This window comes from Anabrus simplex, chromosome 1, assembly GCF_040414725.1.
Source record: "Anabrus simplex isolate iqAnaSimp1 chromosome 1, ASM4041472v1, whole genome shotgun sequence".
In the NCBI taxonomy this organism is placed as follows: domain Eukaryota; kingdom Metazoa; phylum Arthropoda; class Insecta; order Orthoptera; family Tettigoniidae; genus Anabrus; species Anabrus simplex.
Window position 1 is genome coordinate 1,116,213,887 of NC_090265.1, and position 16,293 is coordinate 1,116,230,179.

The 16,293-nt window shown below is 37.7% G+C and overlaps 1 protein-coding gene across 1 annotated transcript in view; it reads left to right on the forward strand.

Moving 5' to 3' along the window:
- The window catches only part of LOC136876679 (COP9 signalosome complex subunit 7b), a 68,203-nt gene extending 52,145 nt beyond the window's left edge, over nt 1-16,058 (forward strand). The window contains exon 5 of the mRNA XM_067150595.2: nt 13,432-16,058. Within this exon, the coding sequence (XP_067006696.1) occupies nt 13,432-13,590 (159 nt within the window). The 3' untranslated portion in view covers nt 13,591-16,058. The remainder of the gene's footprint in view (nt 1-13,431) is intronic.
- Nucleotides 16,059-16,293: the final 235 nt, after the last annotated feature.

Below are 16,293 nucleotides of genomic sequence, written 5' to 3' on the forward strand. Positions count from 1 at the left end.
TTGTTCCTTCATTATGCTTTTTGGCATATTTTAGCTTGTATTATGTACATTATTGCAACCTCCTCCCTTTTTCTCACTGAAGATGGCTCAAACGAGCTGAAACATGTTTGAATTTGATTACTCCGTCTAATGATGGAATATATGATGTATTGAATGAGGAGGATACACTCATTTTTTCATCTTTGTAGAATGTTACAGTATGGTACTTTGGTTTGCAGAAAGAAACTTGTTAGATAAATACGCAGGAGACCAAGCTTGTATGAACTAAAGAATTTCTGATAACTAAATCTAGATCTCATTCATTTATTTCCATTGGATTGGTGCCTTAAGTTTGTAGAGTTTTGTAAATCAACTTATCTTTGTTCACATACATTTTTAGTACAACGGTAACAACACAGCACAGTTGATTGATTGATTGATTGATTGATTGATTGATTGATTGATTGATTGATTGATTGATTGATTGATTGATTTACACTGCAACCGTCATGTAGTAATGTACTCACCTCCATTGTCAGTGAACAACTGCCAGCGTTGCAGGAGAAGTTTGATTCTCCACCAATAGGACAGATTTTTTGTTTGGGTTTAGCCACTCTTTCCTCTTCCTGATGTTAACATGTAGATAACACTTTTCATCACCAGTAAGGAGCAATTAGTGCTGATCACAAGATAACCTGTGACAGACAAGCAATGACACGCATACTTTTACATGCCAATTTTTGTTTTTCTCGGCTTAACTCAAAAACTAGAATGTGAAGGAAATGTTCAGCATTGTCCACTTGCCACTCCATTTCATTTCCATTTGCAAAATATACGTACTGAATTAGAATAAACTGTGTTTTTACCAACATAAAACAACAAACTAAGCATTTGGCAACATGTTGTTACCAACCCATAAACAAACTCTACAAACTTATACACTGATCCAATATTCCCTTCTCCACACATTACTGCCATGTATATCTATCTATACAGTCCACATGAAAGTTTTTAGAAACATCTTCATAAGAAAATATCTACATTCGTTTGAGATGAGCAATTTTTTTTCTTAAGAATACCCTTGCTTCTCTGGCCTAGTCTACATTTTATGCCCTCCTTACTTCTAACAACTAGAGAACGGGTTGCGACTGGAATCGCGAAGAGTCGATTCCATATGCTAGGGGAATCGGGTACCCGATTCCGAGGAACTAGTAGCACCATCTATGATGGAGATACGTAAACACGTGCAGCACGAATGTGTTCTGTAATGCAAGGTCACTTTACAAGCCGTGCCTGCTCTCATTGTACTGTCCTGGAGTTATACACTCTACTGCTACTGTAATTTGATCAGAGAATATGATTCTGTTTGAAACAAATCAAATTGTATGGATTGTAAACAAATCAAAACTTGTATGGGGAATATGGCATAATATAACACTACTATTTCAGCAAAATAAAATTGCACTAAAGAGACAACCTTAAATAATGTTAAGCTGTGATGAAAAAAAAAAAGTAATTCTGACACAGTTTCTCATAATAATATTTAGAAGTAGTATGATAGTTCTTCTTCTTCCTCTTCTCCGTTTTCTACCACTTTTCCCACATCTGTGGAGTCGTGGGTGCGAACTGTATCACACATGTTGATTTGGTCCGGTTTTACAACCGGATGTCCTTCCTGACGTCAACCCTGTATGGAGGGATGTAATCACTGTTGTGTGTTCCTGGGTTGGTTGCTAGTGTAGTGTGTTGTCTGATTAAGAAGAGGAAAATGTTGGGACAAACACAAACACCCAGTCCTCGGGCCAAAAGAACTAATGAGATGCGATTAAAATCCCCCACCCAGCCGGGAATCAAACTCGGGACCCTCTGAACCGAAGGCCTCAATGCTGACCATCCAGCCAATGAGTTGGACAGTAGCGCGAAATGTTCATTGCATATTAAATGTAATGGAAGACAGGTGTGCTATGAAACAAGTTGTGTACTTATTAAAAATGTGACTTAATTCCACAGATTAATACGTTTATAGTAGATATATTTGAAAACCACATTAGATAAATACAGTTTAAGCATAAAAAACAATGTCGATTGCTACACACAGTGTCGAAATGTGTAATGTGATTTCCAGACTACCAGGATAAATTGTTATTTCATTATTCTGTGGCATAATTCATTCGTGACATCCAATAAGACATTTCACTGTATACAAAAGAAATAGCAAATATTGCACGTTCGAATTTGCCCCACTTATATATGGACGACTCACTCTAGTGAGTGCTCCCAGCACACCCTGGTGATGTCATCGGGAACCGATATCTCGCATGCGACATTGAGTGCAACTGCGGAGTCATAGGAACCGATTCTCGCGATTCCAGGCGTCATTCCCGCACATCACTACTAATATCATTAGTTTTTCTACTACCCAAGTAACTATATTCATCTACAATTTTTTTTTAAAGACTTCTTTTCCTAATGTATATTTCTTGCATTACCTGACTTCATTTGACAGCATTCAATTATGTTAGAACTTTACTATAACATCGGTTACAGTGACACCTTATCTATAGCATCAGGCATTCTGTAGTAACAACATATTCCTCATAAGGAAATTGTCTTTCAGCCTTGCTTAATAAGACAAACATACATGCATATAACATTTTAAACAGTTGGGATTAGAATATCTGCCATGCAGGAATTTATTCAACAAGAAATAAATGCTTCCGGAACTGAAGATGTTGATAACAGTGATAATAGTTTGTTGTTTACTGAATTTCTGTGAACAGAGTGAGTTGGCCATGCGGTTAGAAACACACAGCTGTGACCTTGCATTCGGGAGATAGTGGGTTCGATCCCTACTGTCAGCAGCCATGAAGATGGTTTTTCGTGGTTTCGCATTTTCAAACCAGGCAAATGCTGAGGATGTTCTACTATCTGTATGTACTCTATTGGTTACAGAGTCTTCCTGTCATAGAGCATGTTTTGACGGGCGATCTGCTGCTATGAGGCATGTTTTTTAAGTAAGGGCCATTTGAAAATAACTACACAACGAAAGACTGTTTTCAAACACCACATTTATTTGCAGATTCTACATACTTTACTCTATTTTTCAACATAGGCACCAAGTTTGTATTAACACTTATCATACCTTACAACTAAGTTTTGAATACCCTATTCTTAGGAAATTGCCACCTGCTCCGATAACCAAGAGTTCACGACCATTTTCACTTCGCCATCATCATTGTAGTGGTTGCCGCTGAGGTGATGTTTGAGATGGCGGAACAGATGGTAATCGCTCGGCGCAAGGTCAGGACTGTAGGGTGGGTGGTCTAAAACTTCCAAGCCAAAAGTTTCTACCAAACCTCGGGTCTGAGCTGCAGTGTGAGGCCTTGCATTGCCATGGAGAAGGATAATTTCCTTTGCCAGCATGCCGCGTTTTTTGTTTTATATCGCTCTGCGTAGCTTTCTCAAGGATTGGCAGGAGGCTTCTGCATTGATAGTGGTTCCTCGTTGCATGAAGTCAACCACCAAAACACCATCCCAATACCAAAACACGGACGTCATGATTTTGCGCCGGGATAGAGTCTGTTTGGCCTTCACCTTTACAGGCGAATGTGCGTGTGTCTCCATTCCATGCACTGTTGCTTCGATTCGGGCATGATATGAGAAACGCATGTTTCGTCTCCCGTTACGATCTGACTCAACATGTCATCTTCTGCAGCATAAAGAGTCAAAAACGTCATCGAACACCGAAATCTTTTGGTTTACCAGGCGAGTTGACCGTGCGGTTAGGGGTGTGTGGCTGTGAGCTTGCATCCGGGAAATAGTGGGTTCGAATCCTACTGCCGGCAGCCCTGGAGAGGGTTTTCCGTGGTTTTCAATTTTCACACTAGGCAAATGCTGGAGCTGTACCTTAATTGATGCCACGGCTGCTTCCTTCCAACTCCCAGGCCTTTCCTATCCCACCGTTACCATAAGACCTATCTGTGTCGGTGCGACATAAAGCCACTAGCAAAAAAACTCTTTTTTTGTTGTTTTTGTTGTCCTCCGTTAGGAGTTTGGGGACCCAGCGGGAGCACAGTGTCCTAAAGTTTAGGTTTTCAGAAACAATTTTGTAAAACACTGACCTAGACACGTCAGGAAAGGCATTTGAGAGAGAGCTGTTATGTGAAGCGTCTGTCCTCACGAATCTTTGCTTCAACTGAAATCACCAAATCACCTGTGATCAGAGGTGGGCGACCGGAGCGGGTCTCATCGTGGACGTTGTCACACCATCTTTCAAGTCTTGTACCCACTTACGCAGTTTGCCTTCACTCATAGCATTAACACCGTACACTTTGCAAATCTGTTGGTGAATGTCTGCAGCAGACAGGTTTCTTGCTGACAAAAACCGTATCATTGACCGAACCTCATACAGGGCGGGCGAGTCGATAATCTTGAACATTTGAGCAAGCACAGAACAGAACCGTACAGGTTAGCAACAGAGCTGCGACTGAACACCGTTGTTCCCGAGACATGCCGGCACACGACGCATGCGCTCGCTGCGACGTGTGCGAACTACTAGTGTCTACAACATGCGGCCCTTGCTTAAAAAATATGCCTCATACTAGTGGCTGTACTAGTACAGACAGATGATGGAACATGTCACATAATATCCATTGACAGTACCCAATTAACATCATGCACAGGGGATGATGTATCAAACTACTTTCCTCCTTATTTCACTATATTTGGCGACTATATATGGAGTTATTAGGAACAGTTCCAGTTCAAGAGAGAATTTACTACACATGATTTTATAATTTTAAGACGAGAGCACATTTCAATGCCATATTTCTACTATGCTTTTACATGTTAGTAATCAAGATTCAAGTAAGACTTATCATATTAGCGACCATTAACTTTTGTTATGATGCTGCTGAATTATAAGCTGTGTACTTCTAAGATTCAAGATTTTATCAAGACTTATTGTACTAGTGTCCTTTTTTATTAGTTCATCACTGAACTGTAGATTATGTACCTTTAAGATTCAATCCACTGATGATGACCAAAAATAGGGGTCGAAACATGTGTGGTCGATAATAAATTATGTACCTTGTCTTGCCATAAATACCGTTACTAACTTTGGCGCACGCTGTACAACCGGTTTGACGAGTAAAGAATTGTCAGTGTGTTTATGTTAACCTTGAATTACTGTGATCTTGTCTGGGAAATGGGAAGCATTTAGTTGCAGGCTTAAACATGGAATGGGGTGACTACGAAAACGTGTTGCCATGATAGCGTTACATGAAGTTGGAAAATCTGCAAATCATGTTTTCAAGACGCTACATAGGTTCAAAATCAGTTATATGTTCTGTGTACCGGACCATTCAACGATTCACTGAAACTGGGGCTGTGAAGGATTGTCCAAGAGAGGGTCGCCCATGCAGTCTCAGGACTCAACAGCACTATGAGCAGTGGAGGCTCGTGTTTGGAGAAATGCAATACAGAAGCAGGCTATCATGGCCTGTGAAATGAACATTTCGGAAAGGTCAGTGTCCAGGCTTCAGTCAGAGGACCTTGGACTAAGGGCTTATTGCCGAGGCACAGGACATTACCTTGACGCACACGCCTAAAGAAGATATAAAATGTCAACGTCTCCTGCAGCGTTATGCCCATAACGATCATCAGAAAATCCTCTTCGCCGATGAAAAAATATTCACCATTGAGGAGTTTCTCAATTGTCAAAACGGTAGGGTTTATACAGTAACCTCTCAGGAAGCCAGTAAAGAAGTACCAAGAGCTCAGAGGGCCCATCATCCCTTCTCAGTGATGGTTTGGTGGGAGGTGAGTTGTTCTAGTGCCATCCCAGCTGTATTTTTGCTCATAGAGTGTTAAAACTTGTGCCAGAGTGTATTAAAGCACAGTTTTGGAGCCTGTTGTGAAGAACTTAAGTGGCACATTGTTTCAAAGCCAACCCTGGACTTTCCAGCAGGATTCTGCTCCAGCCCACAAGGCAAGGTCAACTCAAGGGTGGCTTCAGCGTCATGTCCCTGACTTCATTTCGCCTGAAGATTGGCCTAGTAGCAGTCTGGACCTGAACCCTTTGGACTACCAACTGTAGTTAGTGCTTGACGGCATCGTCTGCAAGAGAAGACACCCCTCCATTGAAAGTTTAAAGAGTTCCTCGTTGGCAGCAGTGGTGGATTTTCCCCTGGATGTCATGTGTTCTACTGTAGATGAGTGGCCACAAAGACTCTGAGCCTGTGTCACTGCAAAAGGTGACCCTTTCGAAAAGTGATGATATGTTATTATTATTATTATTATTATTATTATTATTATTATTATTATTATTATTATTATTATTATTATTATTATTATTATTATTATTAGCGTATGGTAACGTACACAAAACAATATGCTATGTAATGAATGCCTGTAAGAACAACGTACTGAAAGCAAATTAAAATATCTCTCATGGTAGTTGCGTTTTTAAGTTGTAACCGTCTTTATTTATGGCAAGACTGGGGACTGAATAGGATGACTCAATTAAACATTTATATTGTACAATTGATACTGTCAATACGGATATGAAGTTGATATCATGCAATAGACTGAAAAGATTTAAAATTGTATTATTGGATGAAACTATGCCTAAATCAGCTTCGATGGTGAGATCATGATGTGATGTGAATGGATGGGGATAGTTTACGTAGGTTAATTATGTACTGGACCATGGAGGGCAAGAGAAATAAAGGGTGATGAAGGCAGGGATGGTTAGACTAAGTTTTAATGATCTAAAGATAAGGAGTGTGGAACAAAACAAGGCCACGCAGCTTGTTGCAAGTAGAAGATTTTGGAGGTGCTTAGTTAATTTACAGAGGCTTAAAGAGTGGAATGCCAAAATCCATAACAGTCTACAGTGGAGATGCTTGTATATTATGTACTGCATTTTTTGTCATTTATTCTCACTGACTTTTAAATGTACTTCCACTTGTTTTAATACTTTCATTATTTCAGTTTAATTCCTTCCTATGAGTTTATTATTATTTGCACAAGCATTCACTTTATGATAATTTCAAAGATGAATACCAATTGGTTTATCTGTTAGTTTGTGGTAATACAGAAAACTTCTGTTAACCAAACCTCTGTCAACCTCTGTTGGGTTACCTGAAATGTGTAACTGAATGTTTATAAAGAAATTTAAAAGTTACACTACACATGGTGTTTATGAAATGCAAAATTTATCTCTGGTACACTCGTGTATGTATGTGTGTATGTATGTATGTATGTATGTATGTATGTATGTATGTACAAGTATTTTTATGGTATTTCCTTGTGCCTCTGCTACTTCAATAGTATATTAATGAAATGTAAGTTCTTTCGTTGATTTTTGTTATTTGAAATAGAACAAACGAGTGGTTATCAGTGTAAAAATGTCTTAAAGCGAGATTTCGTAGTGCATCTGGCGCCTATGTAAACACAAGTGCTGCCAACACCTACAGGTAGGTCCTACCAAAAGATTAAGGACACCTGCATATTTCAAAAATTATTACTGTAATCCCCATATTGTACTGTCCAGATCTCCTCAAGTATTAAAAAAGGTATTTTCTTTCCAATAATTATAAACAAGAACTTCAATAATTTTGAAACGAAGAACAATATTTTAATGAAAATTTCAGCAAATGTTCCTCTAAATACGTTCTAGTTCCCTGTAAACAATCGTATGCCTGAGACTAAAAGTTTCAGGACAGGAATCATGTTCATGAAATATGCAGTTGTCCTTAAACTTTTGGTAGGACCTGTATATCACTGAACTGTTCAGAGGTTATATCTGAACTATTAATAACTTAAACTTGTTAGCTGTTTCAATGTTTACTATCTCCGTGTATTGGACAGGGGGCAAAAGGTGTCTTCATTGTGCTAACTCTCTCTCTCTTTCTTTTCTTTTATTGCCTTTTCTTCACATTTTCATCAATATGAGTCTCTGTGCAGAATGTTCTAAGGCAGTATCACACCATGATTTAAATGCCAAAATTCAGTGTTGTGATTGTAGTCAGTGGTTCCATGGCACATGCATACAATTAAAGGGAGATGACATTAAATTCCTACAAACTGAAGAAAAATGTTGGCACTGTTTTAAGTCTTCAAAATGTAGGTGTGAAATTGTGAAATATCAACTATAGAGGGTGAATTGGAAACTCTTACAATTAGTGAACTATACAAACTGCTTCATTTCATAGACCGTGAAGTAAAAGGAATAAGGAAAAATAATAAAGGAATAATTGCCAGTCAGAAGAAGAACTAGGAAAATCACTTCAATTAACACATGAAAAATTAGATGAAAATTCTGGTCTTCTGAAGAAGCAAGCTGAAACTATCCAGGCACGTTTAATATCTATAGAGAATCTCAAGAGCGAGAATGCTTCCCTGAAAAAAAAAGATAAGTGAGTTAAAAGTGCAAATAGACGACCAAGAACAGTATGGATGAAGAAATACATTAGAAATTTATGGGATTCCTGGTAAGCCAAACGAATACACTTATGATACTGTGAAAAAAGTAGGACAGGCATTAGATATTTCTATCACAAAAAAAAATTAATGATGTTTTTCAGAGTGCAACATCTATCACGCTTGTTCCTTGTGAGATATGTAGGTTGGTATGTTGCTGTTATTTAATAGGAGAAGGCCATCTTCTTGTAATTTTTCCATTACTAGTTTTGTTTTGTAATTGTGTACATCAACCTACAGTTTAAGTCTCCTGCTATAATTAGGGGGTTGTCTTGATGGCTCTGAGTGATTAGTTGTCCTAATTCATCTATTATTTCCAACGCCATTGTATGTGGTTGAAAGTAAGCGGCTATAATTGTGATGTGTTTTGTTTCTATTAGTAGAGAGTGATCCAGTTGCGTTATCATTTTTATTGGGGTCAGCCAAGGCTTTAAGAGAACTTATCCACGTTGGTATACCAAAGATATTAATTCTTTATTAAAGCTAAAAGAGTATCACGGAAAGTGATCTGAATTTTCAGAACATCATTTTGAGAAATACATCAGAAGAGAATCTAAATCTCTGGTACAATATGCATATAGAGCTTATTTTGCTGAATCGGTGAAAAACATTAGAACTAGTCCTGAAGTTTTTGGGATTGCAGTAAATGCAGAATGCTTCCAAATTCAATGACATTTAATGAAACATCACTAAATAATATTAAGGAGATTGCAGACAACTTTGCTGAATTTAAAAAAATGTTTATTCAGACCAAGCATCTTCTTACATTGTATTACTGAGTCAGGTAAATTCCAAGTATCTGACATCTTGCCAATATTGGTGAGTGTATCGGGAGGCAATTAAAAATCTTAAATCGTGTAGGTCTAGTGGGTCTGATGGTATACCTGTGTATATATGAAAAGGATGTTCTGAAGTACTGTATGTAAAATATATAATTATAGGTACTCAAATATTTCCAGATTTATGGAAGATTAGGAGAGTATGCGCTATCAAGTCTGGTGATAGTGCAAAGCTGGAAAATTATAAATCTGTGTCAATATTGTGTGCTCTGGTGAAGGTTTTTGAGCAAATAATTTATTGCCAAATTTTTGCTCATGTAAAATGTTGCATTACTCCCTTTCATCATGTTTTTTTTTTTTTTTTTTTTTTTTTTTTTTTTTTTTTTTTTTTTTTTTTTCCTGGGCAGGTCCACAGTTACTAACCTTGCAAATTTTATTCAAGATATTTATAATGGAATGGATAATAAGAATCAAACAGATGTTATTTACTCCGATTTTTCAAAATCCTTTGAAAAACTGGATCACAATATCACTTCACTTACTTCACTTATTTCCTGTTGCTCCCTCTGGAGCATAGGGCCTTGGCAAAATTTCTCCACACAGTACGGTTCCTGGCCACACTTCGCTCCAGGTCTTGTCAACCTCTGCGATTTCCTTTTCGATCGTCCCCTTCCAGGTCTTCTTGGGCCGACCTCGCTTTCTGGGGTCTTGAGGGTTCCAGTCCAGCGCCGCCCTCTCAACAGCTCCATCCGGCTTCCTTAATGTATGTCCAATCCGGCGCCATTTCCTCTCCTTGATCTGGATGTGAATCGGCTGCTGATTGGTCATGGTCCAAAGACCTTCATTCAAGATTATGTCCGGCCACCTCACATTTGTTATGCGACGCAGACATCTATTAATGAACACCTGTAGCTGGTTATTGATCTGTTTTGTAACTTTCCATGTTTCACAGCCGTATAGAAGAAACGACTTTACATTGCTATTGAAGAGGCGAAGCTTAGTCTTCCTGGAGATGTTTCTCCCGTCTGGTTTTGTAATTTTGCTTCAGTTTCTATAATCAGATTATTTAAGAAGAGCGAGTGATTAACCCACTGCTTCAGAGTAGCTTGACGGGGCTGCCATCTTAAGCCTGAGGCACCAGGCTGATTTTCTGTCAGGGTTTCTTCCCTTAGCCTTTGAAGCTCCCACTTCTACTGCAAGGCAGCAGTTCCTATTCTATTTACCCCGAATAGGAGGGTTGCCCCTTCCGCCAGTTCCACCGTTCCGAAGTCCCTCTTCTCCGCCTTCACTACCGTTGAGGTCTTCACTGTAACCCTGGCAAGGGACCCTTACATGGGACTACCAGCTGGGTCAGCTGGACCAAGGTATTTTAAAGAGGTGTTACTCCTCTATCACTCGCCCTTTGTCCTGACTTGTGACAGGCAGAGCCTGGCTTCCCACACATTGGGTCCAGGTTAGTGGGGTTGGATCACAATATACTGCTGCAAAAACTTTCTGTTCTGTGAGTGTTTTTTTGTTTGTTTTTCTGCTATATGTTGCACCAACAGATAGGTCTTATGCCGACGATGGGGTAGGAAAGGGAAGGAAGCGGCCATGGCCTGAATTAAGGTACAGCCCCAGCATTTGCCTGGTGTGAAAATGGGAAACCACAGAAAGCCATGGCTGCTGACAGTGGGGTTCGAACCCACTATCTCCTGGATACAAGCTCACAGCTACGCGCCCCTAACCGCACAACCAACTCGTCCGGTCGTGAGTTTTTTATTTAATGTCATCTTATCTCTGGTAGAAAACAATTTGTAGTGTCTAATGTTTGTAATGTCTCAAAATGTCTAATGTATGCCGATGATGTTAACCCATTCCGCTCTTTGCCTGAACATCCCTAACAAACGTTCTGGACTGGGCATTTCTTACCGTTCTAAGTCGAACTCAGTACCTTCAGAGTTCTAACTTGAGTGAAAAGAATTATATTGTGTTAAGCGTCGTTCTAATCATGACTTTAAGATTGTGAAATTGTGTATTATTTGAAGTTTATTCTCCAGATACTTTTAGGGGCATCATAAGTCCCATATTAAGAGTGTTTATATGTGCATTGATATAATGATAATATGTATATTTATGATTGCCTGTTCTCATATTTGGCTGAAGATGACACTCACCAGCGTCAAAACTAGTTCCGAATAATGTTATAACTTATTTAGTTTAATATTAGTATTGAAACGGTGCATTTTTAATCTTATTTATCTATCATGATGATAGAGGAAGAAGATCTTTCTCATCATTCTTATTATAAGAGAGAAGACAGGGCAGATAACAAGAGGAGATTTTCCGTTTTGTTTACAAGTTCACTTAGCATCTTGAGTCGAGCATTACTCAAATTTACTCTCATTGAGAACTGGTAGATAAAGTGAGAGATGAAGTTAACGAGAGACCGGTTTTGACTTGTCTAGCACAGGAGATATTTTTGTTATGTATTTAGTTACACTACATTTCTATAATATGGAAGAATACAAGTGTATTCTCCCCATGAACATAATCCAAGGTGATTTTGATATTGAAATTAGGGCTCATTACCACACTATGTAATGAGTATTATAGGAAGTGTTAAGGACAGGAAAGTTGTTATCAAGTTAGTGGACAATGCACAAATCGGAAATAGGACTGGTACTTACTACGAGAGATGACAACAGCAGTACAAGAGGATCATCAAACAGCTCCTACATCGAACTTGTCCAGATACCAGAATATACAAATGGTGAGCTAATGACATATGTTACTGCAAGTCTCCGCGTAACAGCTCATTTTATTAAATTTTATTTCATTCAATTTTTCGTTTGTTTCCGTAAGTTCAGTTTTTGTAAATACGCCATCACTTATATCATCCTAATAAAAAGTTGTTTTAATTGGTACTTTCATAAATTCTTATTAATGATCCTTAGTTTCCTAGTTAGTTATGTACATAATGATTAGTATCCTGTCACCCCACCTCTGGGAGTATTTAGGCTCTCATTAATTTTTATTATTAATTATCAGTTGTTGTCTTCAAGCCATAAGTTTGAAGGCTGGCACCCTAGGGATATTGTTTACGGAGAGGGAAATGAACCAGACCAAACCAAACCCCATGGCACTACAGCCCTTGAAGGGCCTTGGCCTACCAAGCGACCGCTGCTCAGCCCGAAGGCTTGCAGATTACGAAGTGTCGTGTAGAGGGAAATGAGCCAGTATTTATTTATATTAAAATTAAGGTGACCAGGCACATCACATATTGTCGCCCATCCGTGGTGCAAGAGCGGGTACGTCACGGTGGGAAGGAAATAGCCATGGCCTTAACTAAGGTACAGTCCCAGCATTTGTCTGGTGTGAAAATGGGAAACCAAAGAAAACCATCATCAGGACTGCCAACAGTGGGGTTTGAACCCACTATCTCCCAAATGTAAGCTCACAGCTTTGCGACCTTAACTGCATAAAAGCTCGTTCAGTTTCAGTCAGTTTAAAGGGGAAAACAGTTCAGACTACATTTTGCTATTCCAGATATGTTTCAGAATCAAGTGTTACATTTTTTTAGGAATTTCCATATTTATGATACTAATTAATTTATTCCTTTCGGAATAACATCAATGAATCATGGTACATGTTTTGTCTTTGTTAAAAGACATCTTCAACCATCAAAATACAAAATTTCATTTTTTTAAACATTGAAAGTTACTTATATGTCTAATCCTGTCTTGAATTCTAGTTAGAAACTGTCACTGTTAAAAGCATATGATAAGAGTAACACACATGCTTATTGAGTTAAAATCTATGGACTCTAGAATAAACTTGAACATATTTTTTTTTAATAGGCAAGTTGATAATATAAAGAAGCTGGAATTCAAGAGGACAAGTTAGGGAAATACTTGATAAATTTCCAACTTCTTTGAAATCATTTAAGGAAAGACTAGGTAGGCAACTGATAGGAAATTAGCCATCCAGATCATTGATTGATTGATTGATTGATTGATTGATTGATTGATTGAACAAGCAATGCATGTTTTGATTAGCTCCCATTTGTTTATCATCTTAGTTGCAAATACATTAATGGGTGTTTTACTATGGAAGTGATTCAAATAATAAATCCTCTACATATCGTTTTCTGGTAATTGGAACTGTTAACAATTGTGCAATGATTTTTAGTAATATTTCTTCCTTCCAGATTTCTGAAGTCAGGGCTGCTATGAAGTTACCATCTCAGTGTTCGGATGAAGTAATGGCATCTGATCTTCACGAAGCTGATATTGATGCTGGGGATAAAGCAGGCAAATTTCAGAGACCAAAGAAACAGAGGAGAACACCCATTTACTTCAAACAGTGATGGGTGTGTTATCTAGTTTCAGAATATTTCAGCATTGAAGTGAAAGATCTGTGTAAATCAGAAAATCAAGTTATATACTACCAGAGTATTATATTGTGAATAAAAGATAATTTAACATCTGCCTATGTGGAGTTTCATTGTTCTTCAAACAATTTGAAATATTATAAACCAAAGAAGTTTGCTTTAGTTGTTTGCAGATGTACATATATTCTATCTCTGGTGTACATGTTTTGTGTATTTCATTTTACGAGTGTTCTTATGAGAAAACGTAGAAGAATAAAAGTGAAGTGGAAAATGTTATAAGAAAGTGCCTTATGGTTATGTGATACTCTTACTGCAAGGAAATTTTAGTTGTGACTAGTTACTTGTGAAGAATCTCTCTTTGATATTTACAATAACTTAGATCAAGCTAAGTGCTGTGGATAGTTGTGGATGAAGATAGTCAGAATCAAAGGGTGATGATGTTGTAAAGCCAAAAGGACAGATTGCCAGATTTTACTCCAGTTACTAAGGAAGTAATGGATTTTTTTAGTTGATTGACAAAGGAATAGTATAAAGATCGATGTACTGAAAAGGTTATTTCTTCTGTAGATTTACCTGTGGGAACAAATCACTGTGCTTGAAAAAACCTGAATACTGCAGGTTAAAATATTCATCATCTCTTATTTCTTGTCCATTTGCAGCATTCTTAAGCATACATGTGACCTATGTAGAATTACATTCCTTTGTAGAATAAGATATTTTGCACTTGTGTTGAATTGCATTTCATATTCTCAAAATTTGATGAGCTTGTTACATAATTAAACTATTTTCTGAGTCCACAACATGATAGTGCCTCATGTCTTCTACTCTTCATGTATATTTTTAATTGTTAAGGTTCCTTGTTAAACTGCCCATTGAGTTTTTATTTTTCCATTGTTTTGAACATTTTTTAAATACTGGTTTTGTTTTTCAAATTGTTGATGTGATAACATTGTAGTTTTAAAAACTTTGTTTTATATATTTTTACTTCATTTCTGTGGTTGATATCTCCATGTACTGTAGAGCCTTTCAAGAAGTGTTTTAAAATTCTCAACCTTGGCTAGTTATTCCATTTTTGCTCATTTAGCCCATTCTTCAAGAATATATCAGTTTCTATTTTATATTAAAGTGTAATTGTGTTGAAGTATTTAGGATTGTTTAAGAAAGGCTTCTTTTTACTGAGAATTATTAAGAAAAATTGGTTTTCTTGCACATTAATGAAGTATATTAAACATAATTTTGGTCTTCAGCTTGTTCCAGAAATAAGTGTAACTGAGCACTGAACAATCTCTACCCATAATAATTTGTCCAGGATATTTTTAAATCTGGGAACCAGGTTATTTTCTTTTATTTCAAATTTCAGTTGTAATGGAAGCAATTATTCGGTTGTTCTACAGTTCCTTACCATCTCAAAAGTGACACTGCAATATTATCTTCTCATTTGTATCCAGCATTTTGGACTTTTATTCTGTATAAAATGCACTGTAAAGTTCTGTTTGTTTTCAGCATAATGGCAAGTACTGGATGACAATATTCTGTGCTAGCGGTAGGCTTGATAAAATGACATCAGTAACAATTAATTATTACTGTAGTACCAAATTATTTCCTTATTTATTAAGAAACATTCTGCAAAAATACACTACTAACTGAGGGTTAGCTTATTGACATCCTTTTTCACTGAGATGTTGTAATGTTTTCCTTCAGTTGTCCCATTTACATGCTATTTTCATTTACAGTACTTTCTTTGTATAATTTCTTTGCATTTTATTTCTTTTGTACTCTTAATGGATCTACTGTATTTCCTTGTCTCCACAGCAGGTGCCAAATTACTGGTATAGGACAGGAACTGTAAAACAATGTTCAAAAAAATATATATATATATATTTCAGACCAATTTCCAAAATTAAACCATTTCAACAGTGATCAGACTAATTGTAAGAAACTGCAAATAAAAGACACCCTACGATATTTAAGCCATGCAAGAATTTATGGATTGGTAATGTTTAAAATCTGTAGCCCGTAGTCGAGTATTATCAGTGTAAGAATTTTGATTGTCATCAGCATGTAACAATGCAAAACTATTGGCCTTTTCCTTCAGAATCGTCTGTGAGTTTAATATAGACTGAATGTCGATTTTCCATTTTTGGAGGGACCACGAATAAAAATTTACAACACCGGAAAACGGAAAATCTGGGAACGAATGAAAGCCATCAACAATTTGACTCAACATCAAAAAAAATGAAATATGTATAATTATAATCTTACAGACACTCCTGAACCAAACCAAACTACAGCTCAAATGATCCTTCGCCTACCAAGCGACCGTTGCTAAGCCCGAAGGCCTGCAGATTATGGGGTTATGCATGATCAGTGTGACGAATCCTCTCGGTCATTTTTCCTGGCTCTCTAGTTTGGGGTCACCATCTCACCATTGTCTGACTCGTTGGCTGAATGGACAGCGTACTGGCCTTCGGTTCAGAGGGTCCCGGGTTCGATTCCCGGCCGGGTCGGGGATTTTAACCGTCATTGGTTAATTCCAGTGGCCTAGGGGCTGAGTGTTTGTGCTGTCCGCAACATCCCTGCAACTCACACACCACACATAACACTATCCTCCACCACAATAACACGCAGTTACCTACACATGGCAGATGCCGCCCACCCTCAATGGAGGGTCTGCCTTAC